This window comes from Cynoglossus semilaevis, chromosome 7 (genome assembly GCF_000523025.1).
Source record: "Cynoglossus semilaevis isolate Cse_v1.0 chromosome 7, Cse_v1.0, whole genome shotgun sequence".
Taxonomy (NCBI): Eukaryota; Metazoa; Chordata; class Actinopteri; order Pleuronectiformes; family Cynoglossidae; genus Cynoglossus; species Cynoglossus semilaevis.
In genome coordinates, this window is record NC_024313.1 from 4,732,424 (window position 1) to 4,756,384 (window position 23,961).

General features: G+C 40.5%; 3 protein-coding genes across 14 annotated transcripts in view; all 3 read right to left on the reverse strand.

Annotated features, from left to right (window-relative positions):
• Positions 1 to 6,510, reverse strand: part of ppp1r13bb (protein phosphatase 1, regulatory subunit 13Bb) — a 23,989-nt gene extending 17,479 nt beyond the window's left edge. For 2 of the 5 annotated variants that reach the window (XM_025057111.1, XM_025057106.1), the window contains exons 1-2: positions 6,086 to 6,509; positions 5,669 to 5,831 (exon numbers count right to left, since the gene is read on the reverse strand). In XM_025057111.1, the coding sequence (XP_024912879.1) occupies positions 5,669 to 5,677 (9 nt within the window). In that variant the 5' untranslated portion in view covers positions 5,678 to 5,831; positions 6,086 to 6,509. Of the gene's footprint in view, positions 1 to 3,720; positions 3,933 to 5,668; positions 5,832 to 6,085 lie in introns of all 5 variants that reach the window. The other 3 variants (XM_025057110.1, XM_025057109.1, XM_025057108.1) reach the window with 3 other exon arrangements.
• Positions 6,511 to 7,009: 499 nt separating this feature from the next.
• Positions 7,010 to 10,002, reverse strand: LOC103380819 (histidine triad nucleotide-binding protein 3-like). Of its 2 annotated transcripts, none has more exons than XM_025057117.1 (5): positions 9,817 to 10,002; positions 9,166 to 9,283; positions 8,832 to 8,901; positions 8,121 to 8,247; positions 7,010 to 7,907 (listed from the first exon to the last, which is right to left on the reverse strand). In XM_025057117.1, exons 1-5 carry the CDS (start codon positions 9,913 to 9,915, stop codon positions 7,827 to 7,829), a joined length of 495 nt encoding a protein of 164 aa, XP_024912885.1. In that variant the 5' UTR covers positions 9,916 to 10,002; the 3' UTR covers positions 7,010 to 7,826. The 2 variants fall into 2 exon arrangements, with proteins under 2 accessions (XP_024912885.1, XP_008311140.1); XM_008312918.3 differs by having other exon boundaries at positions 7,010 to 7,904; positions 9,817 to 9,988.
• Positions 10,003 to 10,764: 762 nt separating this feature from the next.
• ncoa7b (nuclear receptor coactivator 7b) lies at positions 10,765 to 23,871 on the reverse strand. Of its 7 annotated transcripts, XM_025057112.1 has the most exons (18): positions 23,416 to 23,787; positions 21,362 to 21,395; positions 21,192 to 21,241; positions 17,949 to 18,106; positions 17,139 to 17,209; positions 16,924 to 17,031; positions 16,743 to 16,844; positions 16,247 to 16,372; positions 15,787 to 15,971; positions 15,003 to 15,157; positions 14,318 to 14,914; positions 13,599 to 13,770; positions 13,360 to 13,507; positions 13,124 to 13,249; positions 12,866 to 13,018; positions 12,538 to 12,633; positions 12,380 to 12,453; positions 12,110 to 12,245 (listed from the first exon to the last, which is right to left on the reverse strand). In XM_025057112.1, the coding sequence occupies exons 3-18, from the start codon at positions 21,227 to 21,229 to the stop codon at positions 12,110 to 12,112; spliced, it is 2,445 nt and encodes an 814-aa protein (XP_024912880.1). In that variant the 5' UTR covers positions 21,230 to 21,241; positions 21,362 to 21,395; positions 23,416 to 23,787. The 7 variants fall into 7 exon arrangements, with proteins under 7 accessions (XP_016889183.1, XP_024912880.1, XP_024912884.1 ...); XM_017033694.2 differs by lacking the exon at positions 23,416 to 23,787 and adding an exon at positions 23,795 to 23,871 and having other exon boundaries at positions 10,765 to 12,245; positions 21,192 to 21,395; XM_025057116.1 differs by lacking the exon at positions 23,416 to 23,787 and adding an exon at positions 23,795 to 23,871 and having other exon boundaries at positions 14,318 to 14,911; positions 15,003 to 15,124; positions 21,192 to 21,395.
• Positions 23,872 to 23,961: the final 90 nt, after the last annotated feature.

Below are 23,961 nucleotides of genomic sequence, written 5' to 3' on the forward strand. Positions count from 1 at the left end.
TGAATGAATAAACGGAAGCAGAAGATTCTGTAACACAAACAGCAACAGGGTTCGCCACTGGGGCAATAAACAAAAATGAACAAATTAAGTTACGTTTTATACTTTTAGCTTAGTTATGAGAGCAAATACAAAAGTAAGTTTGAACGTAGCACTTGGTCCTGTTCTTTGTCTTAGGAGGTTGGAGGGTTCCTAAACTCCATCTGTTTCTAATGTGGTTGAGGAGGTGAGAACAGGTCCAATGAATATAATTAACGCTGATGGATGAATGAGTAGAGGGAACAGAGTAACACGACTCCAGCGCCCTGTTTACAGACAGGACTTTTCCAGCTCAGATGAGCAGAGATAAACTTTTACTTTTCTTGGTGTCATTTAATTTCTTGCAGTAGTGAATGAGAAAGGTACACTGACATTCACACCGACATGAGAAATGGCCTGATTTTGACTGTTGTTCGTGGCACAATGCACGCCGGGTGGTTGAGGTGTGTCTTCCTGTTCGATGTGACTGACTCAGTGCAGTGAAGAGCATCTACACATCAAATGGACAGTGAGAAGCTCAGAAAACAAACAAGAGAAAAAGCATTAGGGGGAAAAAAGTGAAGTTTGTAATAGTTTAAACAGACTACTAGATAGTAATCATTTTCCGTTATGCTGACTTTCTTTATTTAATAGCGAACTATAGGCTTAAATACAACACCAAATTAGCCACAAAGATTAACCAAAATGTAGCAGCTTTAAAAGTGCAGAAACACTTTCTAGAGTTTGCAGAATGACTCAGGTTTTCTTCCAGGCTTGTTCACGTTTCCTGGGGTGTGATGAATCTGTCAACTTCGTTTCCTGGGGTGTGATGAATCTGTCAGGCTGACTTACTTTGCTTAATGGAAAACAAATATTTAAAAAGAAAAAGCCAAAAGCCTGCATTATTTTAGGGCATATCTACTGTGTTATTACAGGTATATTCAGCCTGGAGATGCACAGTGGTACAATCAGTACCAGTGTGAGCCACTGTTGGAAATATCACAGCTCCAGTCGCTGAGGCACCTATAGATGAGAATGCCTCCAGGACTTCCAGTGGAGCTAAAGTAACCCATCCATGGTAATGATGCAACTGTGTGATTCATTGACATTTTCCGCAGTAGCCTATACTGCATGATAATGTGTGAACTGTCCCCTCTGCTGACATTAATAATAACCCTGAATCTTACATTTCGGTGATAACTGACAGTATTAAATGATGCAGGAGCCCAGGCAGAAGTAAATGGCCTTTTCTTAGACAGTGAAGCTGCTGCTGCTCCTGTCCTTGTCCAGAAAGACAGAGAGAGGATCTCATTCTAAAAGCTTTAAGGCCGTAAATGTGTTTATGTTGAATGCTATTTATGTCGGTATTTTACAAATAATTACTTCTTCAATCCCCTGGGGGGAAACTACAGCTCAGGCAGCTGCATAATGAGATACGACATGTTCCAATGAGGTCAGCAATAAAAGTGAGCCCAGTCAGGACACATGCAATTATTTGGATTTGTTCAGAAATTCTTGTAAAAGGGTTTGAAATATAATTCAGAGCATTAAGACTCCTCATCCATTTCTGTGTTTTCAATGATGGATCACATTAAAACAAAGAGCCATTTATAGTCTGCAACAAAGAACATCAGGATACTACTAATTAGGGTGAGGAACAACTTTCTCTCTTCATTAACCACAGGTAACATGCAAATATCAGTGCATGGTCTGACCCACAGTTTCTGCCCACCACCGCCTTTAATGAACAACCCTGGGGTTAGGTCAGTCACCCACAGACACAGACATGTCGGCAAGAGGCAGACTTTGCACACAGACCGTCTTAGTAAAAGACAAACTCTCGAACCACTGAGCTACAGCCATTACTAACACCTAATCACTCAAGTCTCTAGATCGTGTGACTGCATAAACCTCCAAACCAGAAGAAAATCAACTCTTTTATAAAAGCCATTACAGAAAACGTCAACAAAACATACTGAGATATACCTGATCAAACAAACTACTATTTTATATATGACTGAAGTGTGGCCGTGCATACGAACCGCCCTCACTAAGCCGCGTCTGCCCGTGTTCTTGGCTCTCTTGGCCGGCCTCCGTTTCCTCTTCTTCTTCTTCTTCTTCTTTAGCTGCTGGTGGTGGTGGTGCTCCTTCACCCAGATGGGGTTGTCTTTGGAAAGGTTAACAAGGCTACGTAGCACTATGGTCACAAACCGCTTCATCTCAGCAACCGGCAGGGTTTATATTTTCATGCACGAGACTTGATTATTGTTGCATCCTGATCAGACCTGGAGCTGATGGCTGACTGTGTGTGTGCCTTAGAAAAGTGCTGCAGAGGAGACTTGGGAGGAAAAAACACTTTCTGTATGTGAAGTGCAGGGAGGGAGGGAGAAGGAGAGAGAGGTGGAGAGCCATAAACAGACAGACAGAGAGAGAGAGAGAATTAACGAGTGATGGGTGGAGGGGTGGGCACCACCGAATCCTTCTCGTGTCATTGGATTGTGACAGCGGCTGCAAAGTGATGACACATTGTCCACTGAATGTAGTTTGGACTCAGATGTGAGCCAATGACAGGTCAGGACACATTCATGTACGTAGATCCAGGTGAAACTGTCCACTCTGCTGGCTGCAGAACAGGACTAGAAACATAACTGCCTGATTGTGCTTGACATAAGTTGCTACAGTGGGCCTTATTCGAAGGAGAGGACATTTATCATGGAGCCTTTGAGAGTGAGAGGGACGCTTGACAGCTCCCATCTGCAGCACAATGATTCAGTCACTTCCTCTCACATGTCCCATCACTCACTTACAAAGATGCCACCACAGGCCTTTGAAAACAAAACAAAATGTTTGCAGGAGCAAAAACTAACTCAAATGTTACCATTTTTCCAAGTTGTAACCTTCATTAAATGCCTCAGACTGGAAAACCACAAGGGAAAGGATCTCTCTGCATAACATGAGGTGTTCAGCAATATGATTTAGTCTAATCAGTTTATGTCTGGATTTTATTTGCAATACCTTGACAACACACAGGTCTGTCTTTACCATATGCAGCGTAAAGGTGTTAATAATATCTACAAGCCATTCCTTTAGAGTACTGGAGAAAGATTAGAAACATAGATTTTTTTGGATTGACCAAGCATGAAGTTGACATTTAGGTAACATGCTTCAGGACTAAACATATAGAGCATTGGGCTGTTAGTAACACAATTTGAAGAGTCTCTTTCCCATAGTGAGGATGAAGACAGTTATTCTAGCAGATGTTGTATACTCCTATTTGTCTATCTACACTCACATTATTTTTAATTGATTTTTCCTCCTATTGAAAAGAATAAAACATAACAACAATGGACAGAGAAGTGTGAAAGATTCAGGATAAGTATGCGTCCCTATGAGTGAAGGCTTACTAATGCACATGAGGAAAGACTAATGAATAATAGATACTTGTTTAAGAGAAAAGAGATCTGGGAGGCAGGGAACAGGTAGGAGTTGTTAAATTAATTAGTAACTGACTATTCATCTATTCATGCTGACTGTGGGGAAAAGACTAAAAAGTAAAAGTCACGTATAATACATTTGTTACATTTTACTTTTTAAAACCCAGCACGTCACTGTGGGTGGCTGACAACATGTGATGTTAACACAGTATCCTCCCCAATCCACCCCCAAAAAATATATTACAAAGAGAGAATAAAATACAATGTTTACTTTTCTTGTAGGTCAGGTTCTGCCCGGCTTCACTGAGTGAGATTAATGCCACTTGACAATCTACTCAGCTCAGAGGTTCCCCATAACAACAGAGCATTAGTCCACACAGCCACGCAGACCTAGATCTGCCCAGATCTCATTGGCTGCTGAATTCACGTGAGGGTTGAGTGCCAGGGCCGTCTCTCTGCCCGACTGGCTCTGACTCTGATTGCCTGTTGGTGCCACAGGGTACAAACATGTATTAAGGCTGCTTTAGTCAATCCTGTGAACTCTGTGTCAGCAGCCATTGGAAGACTCTGAAGTGACACCAAAGCTGAATACCAATGTGTGGTCACAAGTATTTTTTTTCTACATCATACAGCATCTCCCCTCAGGGTTCAGATTGTCTGTGTCTATTTGAACCTTTGTTGTCTTCACTCTTACATCAGGGCATGTTTTATAGAATCAATGCATCTATATTATGTCTGAAGCAACAAAACCTTTTCTCTCTGACTTGACCTTAAAATACTTGGCTTTAGCGATCAGCTCTTTGATACGACTAGTTCTGATCCTGTCCATTGAAGTACCTTATTGAGGAAAATATGATCATCTTTAAATCTACTTCCAACTTTTGTTGCTTCCTGTTTTTCAGACAGTGCCAATGACTCCAAGCCATTCACCACAACAGGTCTCATTACTGTCTTTTAAAAAAACTCTCTTTCACTCTGCTATCCTTCCATGACACATCATCCATGACACACATCTCCACCCACTTTACACTGCTTTTTATTTTTATACACCACAGCAGCTTACAGGGGACGCGCAAAAAAAGAAACTTCATCTTCAGCCACACTTTTGGATCTAATGAAGCAGTGGTTAGTGATCTTGTGACTTCCATTTAAGGCATAGAGACAGGGCTTAAAATAAACACAGAGCCAAAACACTGGCATCAACACTGGTTGTTTTCAGTCAGGAACACCAGGCAAAAAAAAAAAAACAGTGAAGGGATGCAGCCTAAATTCACTCCATTTTTAATGACACCCGATGAAAGCTACTGTAAATATATCTGTCTCACAAATTTAGGCTCTCCCTCCCCGAAGGCCAAGTATACTGTAAATGGGATTCAGCATGGCTTCTTGTTGCATTATCAGCATTAAAACATTACAAAGAGCATCCTAACAAAGCACTGTGCAGCCAAAGGTGCCATTCAGGTGTTTCTATTGTGTGCTTCATAGAACACCTTCAACAATGGCACCTGGGAAAACAACAGAGGGAAAATAGTTCTTGACTGCACCCACTGCTCAAAACCAGTAGGGATCATTTTCCCCCAGTGTTACATGACGCACATTTTATCTCATTGCAGGGAGGGTGAAATGAATGTCTGCCTGCCCTATTTTAAATTAAAGTACAACTTTTCATCATTAATTTTTTTACATGTTTTACATGAATTTCCAAGTTTTACAATATTTCATTTACAGTGAACTGAGGATGCATGTTTACAGATGTTGCCGCATCTCCAGAGTGACCTTTGTAAGTTCCAAGTTCTCAGAAAGAGATGGAGCTCTTAGATCTTTATTCAGAGTGGGATTTTATAACTGTTTCTGTGTTATCCCTGTGTTCATGTGATGTACCATTAATTAAAAAGTGCCTACAACTTTAAAATGGTTTACACTTCATTGTCTGAGTGAAGAGTGTCACACTATTTAAAACTTATATGCATTCATATTTTTATAGGAATTAGGACATATATACAATACTTTCACTGATGCTTGTACAACAACAGAGGGTCCTTCACGTTGCATTGCCATATTTCTGAAAGTTGTCAACAAGTTGCAAAACAAATGTCTTTGATCATAACACAGCTACCATGTGTTTAGACTGCATTTTTTAAAAGACTGGTGAGATGAGGGATGTTCAACTACAACATGTAACATCACCAACACTAAGTGTTAGGGAAATATGAACCTACCGGCATCATACTGGCAGCTCTGGCAGGTCAGAACTAAGTGCATCGGCCACTTGGTTATTGCTGGCTCCTCACTTTTCTCGAAGGCACCACAGCGGAGACCCACCTGGGCAGATAAGGCTTCTGACTTCAGCAGTGTGATAAACAACTGGGCCTCTATTCCTCTCTGAAATCCAGAACAGTGTTATTTTACACATTTTGAAGTTGAACGCGTTAGACTTTTGTATCTGTAGTGGTTACGTGGTTCAACTTAAGTAAAGCATCCATTTAAACGGCCCAGGCGTGGCTGCGTGCAGTCGCAGCTACAAACAAGCCCACCGTTAGCCCCTCGCTGTTAGCGGGTAAAACGATGCCAAATCAGCTGAATAAACAACAACGTAACATCATGCAGCTGCTTTTTAATGACACAATGATGCTCACCAACGTCAGAGACTCGCCATTGCTCCAGCGGGGAAATTCTTGGCACAGTTACGGACAGCGGTCTGCCTGTCAGCCGCAGCCCTAGCTGGCTGCGTTATATACAGTCAACGTTAGCTGCGTTAGCTGCTCTCACAAGCGGCCACTAAAGGACGCTCTCTCTGCTCTCCGTGGCTACTTTTCTCGCGTCCAGTGGCCGCACATCGGCGCCTACTGTCGACGGTATGTGTTTTATGTAGATAAAGATGAGGACATGCCTATCTAGGTCGGTTTTTAGGTCTCCTTTTTCACCAACGCGACGTGAACAGTCTACCGATGAAAATACATCTCGCTGGGATCCAGTTGTTGACTGGAGAGCGGGGCGGGGCCATTCAGCACAAGCGTCGTGACGCCCTCACGCAACCTGTCAAAGAGTTTGACGTCTGACGTGAAGCTCCCGGGCAAAAGCTAGATAGATATACTTTATTGATCCCAGGCTGGGAAATTAATTACAAAAAACAAAAACAAAAAAAACTCAGCTAATTAATAAAATTGAAAAAAACCCTCAGCTAATTAATAAAATTGACATTAATCAATCCCAACACGTCAGTGTTTAGATGGTATGAGTTTAAGTAATACTCTATGTCTATTTATATTACAATAATTGTGGTAACAAATACCAATAAAACAACAACTATCGCAATGCCACTGACATATACTGCTCCCACCCCCTCCCCACAGATGGGTTAAATGCAGAGGACAAATCTGATGGTGTGTATGTATATGATCAATAAAATAAATAAGGCCAGTTGTTGTTCTACATGTTTCCCCCTGATGGACTGGCAAAGGATTAGGCAATGATGGACTCAACACAAAGAATTGAAACTTCACTAGTATCAATACACAACAGTTCATTTTTAAAACACAGTATAAATAATTATCCATCAGTCCATTAATCACAATATTGTTTAATACAGTAGAACATATTTTTAACACAGTAGTATCATTTATAGCCTTGCTCAAAAGCAGGAAAAGGATGAACAAACTCCGGCCACATCAGTTATAATTTTACTTCCCACATCATTGTATTCATTAGTTAGTGCTGTTGCCCTACACTGCCAAAGAAAACCACTGTTTGTTTGTCTGGTGTCTTCTCTGTACATATACTATATACAGGATGTGACTGTGGTCGACTGGCAACCTGACATGTGGAAAGCAAAGTAAAAGTTGTGAAATAAAAAGGGATTCTGGCTGTCTCAGAAATACCTGGGTATGTTCAGAAGATAAAGTAACGTCTGTGCATTTATTTCTCTATGTTTCAGTCATAATACACATAACTAACATTGTGTTTTGAGGACAAAACCCCTAAAACTAGAAATAGAACCACAGAATACTTGATAAATGTCTTTGGAGTTTACTTCTTATGTATTGAGGTCATTGGTTGTATCCCGTCTTTTACCCAGCAACTGCTGGGATTGGCTGCAGCTTCCTTCATAACCATAATCTGTTTAAAAAAAATTGAAAGTAATAAAATCCCAGATATGTTATGGGACAATTAATAATCTGACCGTTCTGACTACTCATATGTATATTTTTTTCTTTATCCCTAACATAAATTAATAAACATCTACAGTTCATATTATTCATACAGTACCTTACCAATTATATCCATATTTTAACTAAAAGTCCACAAACATCAAGGCACAATGTTTAAAAAGTCTAACATATAAATAAATACTTTAAAAATCCTTATAATCCTTTGCCATCACCATGAAAAGCAATTCAGTGACTTTGCGTTCTGTTGTTTTTCACTTTTCTCCAAACGTTTCCGTAGATCTTTTTCCTGCTTACAAAATATAAAGACACATTAAAACAATGTAGTTTTTATTGTCACTGACAGTTTCAGCTCATTATTATTAAAATATATAATGGATGATAAACATGTGTATACAGTATATGCAAAAACCTAATGCATTTTTAAATGGTTTTTCATTGTTTACAATAAAATATGGAAGGTCACTGATATTAAAATAATAAAATAAAGTAAACATGCACTCACCAAAATAAAGCTTTCCGTCCCTGGAATAAATTTATAAATCATAAAGTCGCATATTTGACTGCTGGGGGCGATCACGTGAAGGTGGAGGTGATTGACTGAAATAAAAGGGGGTTTGTGGAATCCCAGACTGGGAAGGAAAATAAATATGGACAATGGTTTACTGAGAAACAAAGGATATACTGTTACTATTTTAAAAATATATATATACTGAGTTCACCCATTGTACATTTGATGTAAGAAAGTCCAATTGTAACCACAGTGTAAAGTTCCACTGGCCTCTACTGCTATACATGTCTCACAACTCTGCCACAAAATTTGATTTATTGTCAGTTTGATACATAAACCATATAGAACTGTACTGTCTACATTGTCAGCTAAAATAATAATTGAAATCACATTCCAGTGCACAACAACTGTTTGTTAAATTCATAACTTTTCAAAAAGGAATCTCTTCAATTTTTTTTTACTAATACTTAGTCTTTCTAACTTAACAACCACAAACAATCAGGCGACTTCAAAAAAAAAAAAAAAAACTCTAAAAGAAAAACATATTGAGAGAGGGTGGTGTCCCACACACAGATGAACTCCATACACTTTTAGTATTTTCCTGAACTTATACAGGAGGTTTTAAATGTTGATTGTACCTCTAAATCAAATTATGAAATGAACCCGTTTACTGATTAAACATCCACATGCACTGTCTCCACCTACCTTATATCGTTCATGTCAGTCACCCCTTGAGTTTGTAGCACACGTTTTCCCATCTCAGCCATTTTTTTAACTGTTGGATATAAAATATGTAATTAAACACAATCTTTCATTAGATGTTTTACAAAATCCTAATTCTAAAAGCTACAGAGTTAATTGAGTTGTTAGGTTTTTGTGCAGACACAAGCGACATGAACAGTAAACTAAATTGAAAACTACATAGTCACATTATGCACTGCAGCATTAAGAAAAATCTCCAGTATAGCAGACCACAAGTGTTAAGCAGTAAAGAATTTCACAGCAGGTAGATTTAGCGCCAGATTTTATTTTTACTGACTGAGGTTGATATGTTTCCTCTGTAGAGATAGGCAACTGTGTATGTGCTCCCTGGGTATGACCAGGTAGTGGTGAGGTGCTGCTGGATCGATGTCCCTAAAACACAGTATCTCATCAGTCTGTAGAAAAACACACACACACAAATTAGTTATCAGTTATCAGTTATAAACTGGTGCGTCGGAGGTCTTTGCTTTAACTACGCCTTAATCCTGATTTCAACAAGCAGAAGAAGAAATTAAATTATATGACTAGGAATACCTAAAAAAAAAAAAAATTCAAAGTTAAAAAAAAAAATCCTAACACTGAATCAGTGGGTGTCCTGAGTTTGTTTCTCTGCAATGAGAAAAATCCCATCTGGAAATATTAAGCCAAATCCCATTTCGTATTTCTAGTCTATTTTGTAATACTGTTTTTGTTGTTGAAACAGAAACAGAAACTCCAATTTCTTAAGACAGAGTGTTGAAATTCCTGGTACACCTGAAACTTACAGATGAGCACCAAAAATGTTTATTTTCCCCCATGTCCCTTTAGGGATTCCGTACCTGCTGACCCACTATTATTGTTTTATTTATTTATTATTTTTTTCACTTAAAAACCGCGAACGTCACTATTCCACGTTTTAAAGCTTCAATGCAAGTTTAAATCGTTTTACCTTTGCGAGAATTTTCGCCTCTTTGTCCTGTTCACTGGCTATAGAACAGAAAATACAAGAGTCCAACAAGGAAGAGTCCAGATTTGACTCTCCAGCCATGATTCGATCGGATTGAACTTCCTTCAACAGACAGGAACATTGCCAGGAAACACGCCGCGTCAAAGATCGTCTATGCTGACTCAGAGTCTTAATTTGAGACTTAAAAATCAAGTACTGCATTTTCTATATTGAACAGCACCACAACTACCCGACGGTAGTGAACCTAAACAACTATTATGCAGAAATGTGTACAGCTAAGAAAAGTCATTAATAATAAAGACATAATAATGTTTATCGAACGTTAAGTGATTCTCTGTTCTTCGACCGAGTGCCCATCTTCTTCTAGTAAACACTTAAAGGGGCGTTAACTTACGTGAAACGTTTATTCATATTAGACGTCTGGACTGGTTGATATATAATGTCATTTAGAGTCTTATTTAATTAGTGACTGCGCGTTATCTAATAAGTAATCTAATAAGTAAACATGTCGGGGGGAAACACCATAATATAAACAGCACCAGCTCAAATTGCTCATCTGTACAGATGTATTTCTTAAATAATTATTGTCAACATTTTAACTCTTGGCTTCATCTATTCAACATAATAGTCAGCTTTTAGCATTTGTGAGCTATTGATTTGTTTTCTGGCTAACACTAAGCTATATTTCGAATGACATTTAACTATTTATTTTAGAGGTTTTCAACAATAGTTGAATTACTAAGCCATAACTATGGATGGCATTCCTAGTTAAATGTAATGTCATCCAACAGTTTTTATTATGCCCTCAACTAATACAGCTGTAAAATACATTCCACTTTTCTGGACGCCTAATACATAGTCTTAAAGCTATTTTCAAAAGTTTGCTGAAACTATTAAAATATAAGAAGACAGAAAGAACACACCTAAACCTCAATTGTGAATATTTATTTAAGTTTAAATGTGGTTGCAGTAACAACACAATAAATAGACCCATAGTGATATTACAGTGCACAGCAGTTTTCAGATTCACAAGAAATAATACTTCTGGAGCATTCACAGTAACAACACTGAACAGCTACACACAACAGAGCTCAGTTTCACGTGAAGCAAACATTGGCGTTGGTGAACAGAATGACAGGAGGGGGCAGCCAATCAATGGTCACAATAATGTCAGACATTGGTAGTATTGCATGTTTATGAGCCTGTGACAGACACAGAGGACGTAGAGGATGTAAATGAGCGTCACTTTTCAAACTCTGTAGATGTAAATATTTCCTTTGAGTGGCTTATCAGAGTGCAGTATTGTGAATTTTCCCTTTTTCCATTTTGGAGCAAAGACCCTCACCCTGTAGTGGTGATAAAACATCCAGTAAAAACCTTTATATATGCTTAACTTCAAAAGCCCACGACACAGAACAGACTGGTCATTAATCATGTAGTGCAAAGAGAATCATCGTGTTCCATCTTTTCTGGCTGCAGATCACAGCCATGAAAATGTTTGAAATGAAAACAAATCTAAATTAAATGCTGTAAAATTATGAAATAAGTGCTTACTGAGTCAATTTGGAAATCAAAACAAGGATGACATTTCCCATTAAAACCACTATAAAAACATCCTAAGGACTGAATGTATATATAAAAAAATAAATGTATAAAATGAAATAAACATTTTTATAAAATAGGAACAAACAAATATAGAAATAAAGAAATTATATATTTGGTCGCTGCAAATGTTTCCTGGCTTAGTAACTTGTTTTGGATTGTACTTGGGAATAAAAAAAAAGTTTTTATGTAGTGATGAGGAATGGCAATTAAAAAAGTCTCACTGGCCTCTATTTAAAACTTCAAAACAAAACAACATTCTGAAGAAGTCAGACACTCATAATGTAAACAATCAAGTCACTTCCTGTTGTAGTGGAAGAGTTAAAATTCTTTGTTTGCCTTTTTGAGTTTCTTTCAAATTCCATGTTAACAAAAACATGATCAATTTTTCCTCTCCAGCAACCACCTTCTCCTCCTTCCCTCAGTCCTCACAAGCTCAGTGCGGTGTGGCAGTTAGCAGAGAGCATGCTGGGACAGCTGGGGAAAGCCACCATCACATGTATAAGGCAGCGAATGTACGACGACAAGTGACAGAAGATTCAACATTCCAGCAGTGCTTTCCAGCAGACCATTCAGCATCACTGGGTCATGGACTGATGGTGCCTGAAGTGTTTGAGGTCGCGGAGCGCAGCGTGAATGACAGAGTACCTACACTTAACACGTGCAGGAGATGCTACTCAAAAGTCCACACTTCCAGACTGTGGATGTTGAAGTCCTGCTGCGTGGACAGAGGCTGGTTGTTGAAGGTGGCACACCTGGAGGAGGCTCCTCGATACAACTCAGCGTCCAGCCACAGGCCCAGCTGACCCCTGGGAACAGACATCACAGTAGAAGTGCTGAGTGCCATTGCCTTACAACAAGACGATCAACGCTTTAATCCCTGCTGCTCTTTCTATACAGACATTGAAAGTTCGCCTTTCCACAAAGTATTGGTTCAACTTACCCTCCTCCGCCCATCTGCAGAGAATCTATGCTGCCTTTCACAAAGTAAGAATTCTCCCCCGTCCACCTGTAAACCTGGAAACGACCCAAAAATAACACACCGTGTGAAGTTGCTGTCGAGGAATAAAGTTCCAAACCTAAAGTTGGTTTCATTCACACCTTGACTTCGGGACAGAAGCAGTAGAGGAAGGTCTCTCCTGTGCCGTAGTGGTGTTCGCTCATTCTGAAGGGATGAGTGGAGAAGCCTCCAAATATCTGTGACCACAGGCAGAATTAACACTGAACACAATTTTCCCATGACTTGAAAAAGCCCAAGACTTCAATAGTTTCAAATGTTTTCACTGACAGCACTATTGTATATTTTTCTGTACCACAAGATGTCACCAAAGACAGAAGACAACTGAATGAAGCTTGTACTTGAAGGATTCTTATCAACATTAAAAAATAAAGCAATGACATCACAGCCCATCACACAAACGCCATTTACCCGTTTGTCCATGTCCTTAATGACCAGCAGCACTGGACTGTCCACAGTGGATAGGTTTCTGTACAGCGTCTTCAGGCTGGTGCCGTGCTTCACCGTGCTGTAGGCCAGTCTCCAGTGGTAACCCTGCACTCGTGCCGGCAGTCGACAGGCCAGCTGCAGAGGAAACAGATAATCAAATTAAACTAGACAAAATAATCAATATCCTGCTGTAGAGTTCATCATTCGTTGCGAGGAGGCGGGTCATTTTTATCTGATTACCTTCTCGATGTGTGTGTCCTGCAGCAGGTCACTGTTGTCAGTGAGGATGGGCAGTGTGTCCACCGACACTTCTTCATCGTGGCTGCTGAAACTCTGCCGACGCTTCGCCTCATCTATGGTAATGATCTAGTGGCAAAGACAGTGTAGAAATGAGTCAATACTGTGAAATAAAAATGTCATCTGCTCGGCTGACCGTGGCATCGGTCATTAACACGGCACTGACACAAACATCTCACCTCCCAGCTACAAGATGCGGGATCACTGAAGAAGTTATCGATCATGTCCAGCTCCTCCTTCTCCACAACGACAAAGCCCTGCTCCCGAGCCTCCTTACCATAGACATCTGGAGACCACTGCACAAAAAATGCATATAGATGGTCCACCCTGAGACACACACACAAAACACAAACAAAAAAAAAAATTATTCAAAGCATTAATATTCATCATCTTCATCCAAACTGTGTCATTTTCTCACCTCTCCTGGGGCACAGCAAACCAGTACTCTGGCTGCTTTCCACGACCTCCTAATGAGTGGGCGGGGCTGAAGGTCATTCCAGTAGCGAAGGATTTTCTCATTGGTTTACCCACTTTGAAGCAGAGGAACATTGGAGGGTTTTTACTCTTCTCTTCTGATGAGAAAAGCATATCTGTGGAAAAAAAAATCAAAACAGAAAACTTGTTAAGGACACATCTCAATTCCTAAACCGCAGCTACATTACCTCAGCAGTTTGGCAGAAATATTGTGGGAGATAAAAAAATGTGCAACATGCTACAGTGTGTTCTTTTCTACCACCGCCAGGGGTCAGCAGAGGCTAAAACTCTATACAGGAAGACTTTAAGGGTGTGTTCGCAATAACACGTGAATTATGAACGCTGCCTCCTACACCGCCCTGTGTTCAAATCTGTGCAACACAGGACCGCTTCAAAAGATGGTACAAATTCAATACACGATTTGGTACAGTTTACAAAACATTTTATAAGATTAAAAAAAGTCATGTGACCTGGGGCACATGCAGCCCAGGAGACACAAACCAGACAGATTCAGCCTGACATTTACTAAGTTGTTTGGCGAATTGGCTGAGATCTGTCACAGAGACCATGTCACCGTTTGTTGAGGTTCTGTTAAATCAGACTGTGACCTACAGCTCGTCTGTCATTGTGGTTTTCTGTGTGTGTTTTATGTACAGCTTTTACCTTCTATGGGGGCCTTCATCCTCTCCATGAGCCATGTCTTCACCTCTGCTTCATAATTCTTCTTCCTTCTCTCCTCCTCACTGAGCCCGTCTCCCTCTGCTGGTCTGTCTGAGCTGGTTCCATTAGGACTAAAATTCCACTGAGCCTCCGCAGCATCTTTGCTCAGACCCAACTTCCAGTTCTGGTCCGCTGGTGCGCTGATTGTTTCATCATCCACAGCAGCAAGCAGCAGCTTCTGGTTCCCTTTAGAAGAAACCTCTTTGGTTTTGATGGTCTCCTGGCCTGTGGATCTGTCACCCACTTTCTCAGTCTCTGAGGAGGAGTGTATCGACTCTCCATCAATGGAGCCGGTCTGAGCCACACCTTCGTCTTCCTCTTCATCCAGCTTCCCTTTAGTTTGATAAACTGCAGACTTGTCCTGGGAATCTCCCTGGTCTGGACATCCTGGATGTTTCTGTTGGACCTTGCTGACAGTGCCGGACCTTCTGGAGGTGGACTCCTCTGCTTCCTCATTGTTTTCATTGGCAGTTGGCTCCAACTCTGTGAAACCTTCATCAGACGGCGACTGCTCTGTCAACTCCCCCAGTGAGCTCCCTGCTGGAGAAAATATGAAAACTCTTTTTTACTTTTTTACTGTTTAAAGTTACCCAGAATGTGAATGTCCACGATGGACGTTGTCTCTCACCAGTTTCAGACAAAGTTGATTCAAAGTCATCCAAAATGATCGTTCGCTTTGGCTCTAAAGCCTCATAGCGGCTGAAGGGGTTCAGGTCGCGCTCTGACGGCAGCTGCTCCCACTCGCCGGGCCTGTACACAGGACACAGATCCTGGGGTCGGTCTCTGGACAGACATCAGCCACGAGACACACAGCGCACGGAAGAAGGAGGATGGGAATGAAGAAAAACAGGAAAAGAAAAAAAAACAGAACAGAACCAACAGAAATTAAAAATGATGCACAAATGATGACAACTTAAAAAAGCAAACAACAAATGGGATGAACAATTAATTACAATGAGAATGTGATTAAGAATGAAGCAAAAACCATTCAACTGAAGTAAAACTGAGGTTTTATGTCAACACACAAATGAAAAAAAATAACAAATGAAAACACTTGGTGATTAAGGTCAAAGAGGTCATGGCAGGAGGCAGCTCTGTGATGTTTCAGTGCTGCATTCTAGCCAAAGGTTGGCTTCTTTTCAGTTAATTTTTCCCAGGTACTTCCAGGAAAATAAAATTGCTGCTTAATAATTGTTTTAAAGCTCATTCACTTTTATAAAATCATTTCTGTAAGTTGAACTTTAACAATTCACATTTTTGTCACTTTTTTTGCAACAAACAAAAAAAGAAAAAAACAAAGAAGGCAGAAAAACAACAACAACATGAAGAGTTTCCAGCAGCACTGTGGAGCCTGGATGGAGCTGAGCTGAGGAGGAGAGGGATTAGTGATGAAGACGCCCAGGATGTCTTACGATGGCAGAGCGTCCTTCAGCTTCATCCGGGACACGTCGTTGTAGAGCGCCACAGAAACCACCTCCTTCATGGGGCAGATGAGGCCGTACTCCTCGCAGCCGTGCTCGATCACCAGGGGGTCGGACTTGTGTGGGTCAAACATGATGTTGTTGGGCGTTACGATCAGGACGCCCCCCACCACTCCCTTAAAAAAAAAAAATTACAAACAGATTCTTTTGCTGAAATTTCCAACACAAAGAGTTGAAACAACATCAGTCAAAGATCAGTTGACAGTTGATATTTACTGGTTTAACAATGTAAAATGATCAGTTAAAACTTGAGTTATCTTGAAACCACATCTACACTGAAACTGATGGGACCATTTTCATTCGTATTAACACTGGTATTGATATAGCTGCATCCCTAATCAAAACATTTCATATTTTCATCCCCGACTGCCGTGGTGACAGATTCTCTCACCATGCCATCAGTGAAGAATTTGCAGCTCATCTTGATGAATTTAACCGTTGAGGGGCTGTCGTCCTCAGAGTTCGGGGAGACTTCGCGGCGGATGGACTTTGCTGACCTGCAGTCTGAAATGCCGTCCTGATGTTCACGAAAAAAACATGAGAAAATGTGTAGGTTTTAATAAATCTAATAAGTTTAGTTTAAAATACACGAAAATACACGAGAACTGCTAGTTGTTGCTAAAACCGAAAGAAAACATAAGGGTAATGGAAGGGGCGGGATCAGCTTCCACAAGATGATTGACATTTAGTACTACAAGTAGTAAAACCTTTGTGTTAATAACACGAGGACACATTTATTTTTCCAAAGGTAAGTTTTCTTTTTGAGATATTTCTATACCTGCAGACTCTATTCACTGAAAAGGACATTGAATGCTGGGTAATAGAAGGTTCTGCAGTACGTTCTCTCTGTTGCAGTAAATGGCTGCAGTGCTGTGAAAACCACTCACATGTGATGGTTTCTCCAAGGACTCATTTAGGGGTGTGGGCTCAGAGGTACTTGGAGACTTCAAGTCGGTGTCCGATTGGCTCAGATCAGGGACAAACAGTTTCTGCAGCAGGGGGTGAACAACCAATGATCAGACACTTAAAACGAGTGCAGCAGAGTCTGAAGGAGAACTCCGTTCTCACCTGTCCGGGGTAGACGCTGCGGGAAAAAAGCTTGTTCAGCTGAACCAGTTTGTTGGGTGTGATGTTGAATTTGAGAGCGATGCTGTTGAGGGAGTCGTGGGCCCCCACCTGAAATAAGAGAGCAGCACCTTCAGCTTCACAACTGTCAGAAATGGTATACTTCAAATGTGTCACAAATTTCTTTTTGTTTGTTTTGTTTTTTTTAACTGACTCACAATGACCTCTACTGTCCCCGGTGGCCTCTTCTTCTCCCGCTTCATTTGATTTTTGATTTTAGAGCCTTCGTCTGATAAACATACAGAAGAGACAGTCATTATTTAAAAACTGACATTACTCTCATAACAGAAAAAAACGGCAAAAATGAACTGTTAGATAGTGAACTGCACCTGAATTTAGGAATGAATATTCTTACAAGTCATTTCTCTGCGCCTCGCCTGATTTGTTCTTCACTGAGCAAAGGTTTAAAGCAGCAGCATTAAACAGAACCGTTAATAAAAAGAGAAAGTAGCAGGTGCACACACACACACACTCTCTGTGACACACACACTCTGACCCTTATCATTGACAAGGTCCACACTCAGCATTTTCTTCGTGCCAGGAGCAGGAGCTGTTAACCCAGCACTCCCTGCAGCCTGATTACATACACCGCTACTGTGTGAACAACAGCCGTGACTAGGCATCAGACAACAACACTGTATTTGTGAGTGTGTGAGTGTCAGTTCTGAGCATTTCTGAACTGTTGATCCTGAACATGCACAGGATTTAATTTTTCCTCACAGCAGAGCGACGATCAAGCGTTACTTTCTCCATTTCCATCCCTTCACCTACAAACAACCTGTTTCAACCCTTCTTCAGAGTCAGAGTTTACGCCTTATTCCAATCAGCTTTTATTAAAATGCTGCCTGTCTGTTTGAACATGGATGATGACCATAAAAGGAACAAACACATAAGCACTTTACACCGCCCCCTACTTTGGGAACCACTGTCATGTCATCACCAGAGGCTGAGAAGTATTTCTTTCTTACCGGAACCTGCTGACGGTTTTGTTTGCACTCTCTGCAGATCTGCCTTCTTGTTGGGTTCACCCACATTTGGAATGGTATCAGGACAGAAGATGATGGCCGGGTTCTGCTCATTCACACTCTTGTCTGATTGGCTCTTGAGCTGCCGTCGCTTTTTAAGTCTGAGGAGAAAATGCAGGAAAAGAAGTTGGTTTAGAAGAGAGGAGATTAATTTGTGAAGAACGGACTGGTCACTAGTTTCTCTGGACCAGTGTGATATCATCTGGTGTGCTGTTAAAAATGATCCACTTTCACCTAATTGATTTGAAAACTAATACTAGATCATGAGTCTGAAACCTGTAACACACGATATTCTCCATGAGCTGCACAGACGTTTCAACCATTTAAATAAAAGGCAACAGTGCAGACAATGTTCTACTGGAACTAACACTTAGTTTGTCACGTTTGTCCAACATTATGGAAACTGCAGCAGACCCCTTTTGTAAACTGTCATCTTCTGCTTTCAACAATCCATCGCTGCACGTTGTTTTGCATCGTCAGCAGCATTTCCCCACAAACCGTCTCCTTCCTTCTGTTTAATCATTCCTTCGAAAGAGAATGATGCAATAGGACCTGGAGGCCCTGCTGAGGTTCATTAAAGGGGGTGAACAACTGCAGTGCAGTGGGACTGCACTCAAGAACAATGCTCTTTGAGAACCCACGGAAACTTCTAGTGTGGTGCGAGTATGTTGGGTACAGATAATTGACTTATCTAAGGCTGAGTGGTTAGGGCACTGATCCGCTGCATTGTCCGAGGCAGAGTAAGAAGAAGTGAGCGGAGTGTTGCAGCGCTTTAATGGAGAGATAAGAGCAGGTCGATTATGAAGGCTGCAGACTGACACAGCTCAGGCCTCACCAACAGCCTCAGGTCACAGACTCTCTCACTCTCTCACTCGACATTCACACATCTGGCACAGAACCCAGGAATCTGCAGAATTCCCAAAAACACCATCTGTCTGACTGTGGGGGATTTCTCTCTGCCTGTCAGCCACTCTCGCCCTGTCTGCTCACTGATCAACCTCTGTACTTCACCTGAAACATCCAGGTGTCACTACTAACAACACCTTAAAATTATGGCAAAAAGATTGTTTACAATAAGGAATCACATGACCATGCTCATAAAACTGAAGATGATGATAAATGAAGGTAAACTTCAGAAGTGGTAAAAAAATTCTGTTTTTCCAGAGACAGTGGAGGCAGAGGCAGGAAATAAAAGGCTTCAAAACTCTAAGAGACAACTTGTTAAAGGACAGACACGTTATGAAAATGTTATCCTTGTACATTTGGTTCTTTGATGTCTAAATGTTAGTCACCTGTTTTGGTGTTGTGTCTTTACCTTTAAATCATAATGATCTACTGCATGAGCCCACCCTCCTCCTCTTTAGGGGCAAGAGCAGGACAGCTTCACATAACCATAGTTACCGAGTCGAGCACCGAGCATTTCACCTGATTGGTCTGAAAATTGTTACTTATTTTGTGCAAATAAATAGATGCTCTTTATCATGTGCCAGTGACTGGCAGAACAAATAAATACTCTTCCACCAGGTGGCAGCAAATGGCTATAAAAACAAAGAAAAAAAACCTCTGTTGAAGATGAAATTGGTGTGTTACACTGTGTAATTTTGTTTAACTAAACAGGAAAGGGATTCAAAGACTTAAAAGATAATTTTTATTCATTGTTTATCCTTTTTGTTTCGTGGTGTGTCTCACGACAGACGCTGGTCATGCTGTTGTGCGACTTTTCTTAACAGGCCTAAAGCGGTGATTAGTGAAATCACCATGGCAGCAGCTACTGCCGTCTCCCACTGAGCTGCAGCTCCGACTGTGTTGCCACGGGTCCCTGAGGAGCCCCAGTGTCTAATATCCTTATCATCCCTGTGTGCACAGTCTGTTTCAACAGTGTTGTATAAATCTTCAACTCCAATCACACCACACAAATATTAGAAAGAATATTGTCCCTTTGGTTAAATAATAGCAGGTGATTATAAAAACCAGCGGCTGCTTTGTACTTGTTTAATCAGAGTGTATGTGTCTATCAGTGACCTTTGCCCTGCTCGTAGGACACCACATGGTTCAAACAACACCAGGGACACATGTAACTGCAGTAGCTACGTGTACTGAGACGGATACTTATTTCAGGACATGTCCTCTTTGTCCATAGCACGTCTGCCACTGCAGAGCTAATGTTGTGCATGCGTCTTTACAGTAACAACATCAACCTTCAACAGAGCCTAGTAAAGTTCTAGTAAAATGTAATACACTCCCAGCTATCAAAACAACAGGCGGCCTCCTCAGCTGCACTGCTGTAACAAAGTCATTTCCCAGCAATTGTTTGTTGGAGTCCAACCAAATAGGAAGGCAGAAAAACACAAAGACAAATCCTGGGTTTGTGTTGGTCCATCATGGTAGCTTGAACACGTAACCTGAGACACAAAAGGAGGCCTGAAATCCATTAGGCTGCACTGGCTCACAACATCCATCAAGTCTTTAGTCAACATCTTTGCCTCTGCAGCACATTTGCCAAGTGCTTATCGATACATCCATTTTGGCATCAGGCTCTAAAAACATCTGAATTCATATTTTAAAGCAGAAGGACTGGAGACAAACAAAGAAGACCATGACGTTTAAAACAAACAGACAATAACAGCAGTTTCTAAGAAACACTGAAACAAGTCGACCACTTGATCACTTTTATTCACTACAAATGAACTCTTTCTGCCTCTGGTGTTCATTCATGCCGTCCTCACACACCTCTCCTGTGCAGACGTCACAGCGCTCTTCGCTCATAATCCTAACAATTTGCCTGTCACTGTATTCACTGTAGCTGTGACCGGCTCGCTTTGTGCACAATTTGCAAGCGTGTTTCTCTCACGCAGCTGCCAACGTGTAATTTAGAAGGTCAACATCATACTAGCAAGGCAGATTGACAAAAGGACTCTGACGCACAACTCCTTATGGCTGCTGATTGGATACACTAAAGGTAAACTAAATAAATAAACTAATCAATGTAACTCAGTGGAAAAAATTGGGAAAAACAAAAAACAAAACTTAACAGCACAAACACACAGCAGCTGATTCAGTCAGCCTTACTATTATTTATATTTTTAATTGATGTTTAACATTGCTTTTTTGTGAATAAATTTAAACAGAAGTTTTTAAAATGGATTCAAAAAGAAATAAAAGCACTCAGCTGTTGAATTTTCTTACCTGGCAAAATATCCCGGCTTCCTGTCTCTCTTCTCCATCACGACAGGCTCCTAAAAATGCACACACTCCAGCACATCCATAAAAACGTGCAGCAAAAAAACGCACAGGCTGGGGCTGACCCACCCAGTTGGGAGTCGGAGCCAAAATCGCTCAACTTTTGGGAAGATCACCTTTCACGCTCCGATGCCACTCTTCCTTCTCGTCCTGCAGAGAAAACGGGGAATTAGAGGCTTCACCTTGTTTGGCCTCACTCAGCAGAACTCAGACGCAGAAGGTGAAGTCTGACCGCCTAAAGTGAAAGGCGACGAAAGCCTCCCGTAATCATAAGCATGTCGGGTCCCCTTGCTGACAAAGCCGAGGCAACAGGAAGGAAAAGAATCCTATCCTTCTGCTGTGGAGCAGAAACACATCTGCTCCCAGTTAACGCTGCAACAATAGCCCTGTGTCGGATTATGTAATAAGTGAAAGCTGCAACTGAACAGTTGCTCAAGTAGAGGTCGATAAAGAGTTGACCAAGGTCAGGTTCATGGTCCAGGTACTGTATGTCCAGACTTATATCTATATTTAATACATCATGAACATTTTAAGCAGCTTTTGTTTGTTTTGTTTTGTTTTTTTAACATTTTAAGCAACTTTTGTTTGGTTTGTTTTTTATTTTTAACTTGGGTTGCTTTTATAGCCTTTATATACATGAACACATGAACATTTTAAGCAGCTTTGGTTTGGTTTGTTTGTTTTTTTAACTTGGGCTGCTTTTATAGCCTTTAAAGTAACTGACGTTTTAGAAAGTCTGACCAATGACGTGTGCTATAAACCTCCACATGGCAGCTCTACACTAAGTTAATCATGCCAATGATATTAAAGGAGGATTTGGACCAGAGTCAGTGAGCAGGACAGACAGAAAGAAGGTTTAGAGGAGGAAGCTGGACAAATCGGAAACCACTAAAAAAATACTTATTCATAAGGCAAATTCTAAGTAATTCAACTAATAACTGTCAAGTTTAATAAATGTTAATAATAAATACTTTTAACACAATAAAAAGCTGAGACTGTAACTTATTTATATTATGGCCGGTTTCCGGCCTGTCTCTGCTCTTCTTATCATTAAACCAACAATACAACAATATACCAGAATAGAGGGTTCGTCTTAATAAACATATTGCATGTAGCTCCTCATCCCTCCCTGCAGGTGGTGCAGGATCGCAGCTGTAAAAAGAAAGACATCTACTGTACAACAACAATTCTTTCATATAAATGAAATCCTGCAATTAGGGCCAAACTTTTTCCCCCACAGTTTTGGAGTCTGTCCAGCAGGCCAGCAGTTAATCATTGACATCCAGCTTTGGTTAGGCTATATGGCTAGCATGCTAAATTTGGTCTGCAGCTCTATTCTGTGTCGTGCCAAAAGACTAAAATGACCCCTCATTTTGAAGCACAACCCGTCAATTTAAAAGCACTACATTTACATTCTGTCTCTTATGATTTCAAAATTGTGTTTGAGACACAAAAGAGGGTTTATTATTTTTCCAGCCTTGGCCAGTTTCTTTAGAGGTGATGCAAAGCTAAGATAAACCTACTGAAAACGTCCACCTCTTTTCTGTTCTTTGGGATTTTAATGACAGATTATTTGATCAGTTTCCTCAGTTTTCTCCTGGTACAAAGTACGGAAATAAGAAAACTCCATCTCCCCTGACAATGCATGCTTCAAATTTACCACATGAAAAGGGTATTTTTTCATGGCTTAGTTGATTAATTTTTTTAGGCAATATGTACATTCTGTTGCATTAAGAGATAAAAAAACAGCTGTTGTTTGTTTCCTTTGTTTTCGTTTTTCAGGCTTCAGCTTAAATCACAATGGTTTTAAAATGACTCATCTTATTTTTAAACTGAAAAATTATATTTACATTTACCTGAGATTTTAACACGATTGTCATTTTTCACTTTTAAATTAATTATTCACTAAATTATCATTACACAATAACATGATTGTGATAGATAAATCTGAACTTTTCCTTGAAGAAACCTGATTTAATATCGGCAGCATCTGGTTTTAATATTCACAACGAAATGGCTTCACTAAGCTATCTGGACCAACACAGTTATTCTGCTTGTTTTTCAAACAATGTGAGGAACCACTGTTTATTCACGAGTCGTTTTGCACGCAATACAAGAAGACATTATTGTAGCACAGTAGAAAGGCAACATTTCAATAACCTTACCCCACCTAGTTCTAGCTACATTCTTCAGAATGCAGCCGTTTTGATCAGCAGAGAAACGTCGCCCGAAATGAGCTTCTTCCTTCCTGCAGCAGCGACCGAACGCAACCATTTGGTTGTGTTAACGCAGTATCATTGCGTGCGTTTTACCACCGGTTTGACAAACAATCACAGTCACGGTGGACAAGGTCCAGTTTGGCCAGCTGAGGCTAACAAAGCTAACTAGCCACTTTGTTGACAGACAATGTTAACCTGCTGAGGTTGGTGAGGATTTCTTCTCCGCCGATGGCTACTTGAATAGAACACCGTCGTACTTTTAATCACAACAATCTGGCGAGGAAATATACATCGACATGACAAATATGATTTATATAAATGTCCACATACCTTACGACCATCCTCCCACTGGTACTGCTAAGGTTTATATCAATTCAAACATATTTCACTGCGCCCTCTGGTGTCACTTTGCTGCAACATATAATCTAACAAAACTGGTTGTCCTTGGCCCCATTCTGGGATAATTGTAATGGGATGCGATCTAATAATAATAATTT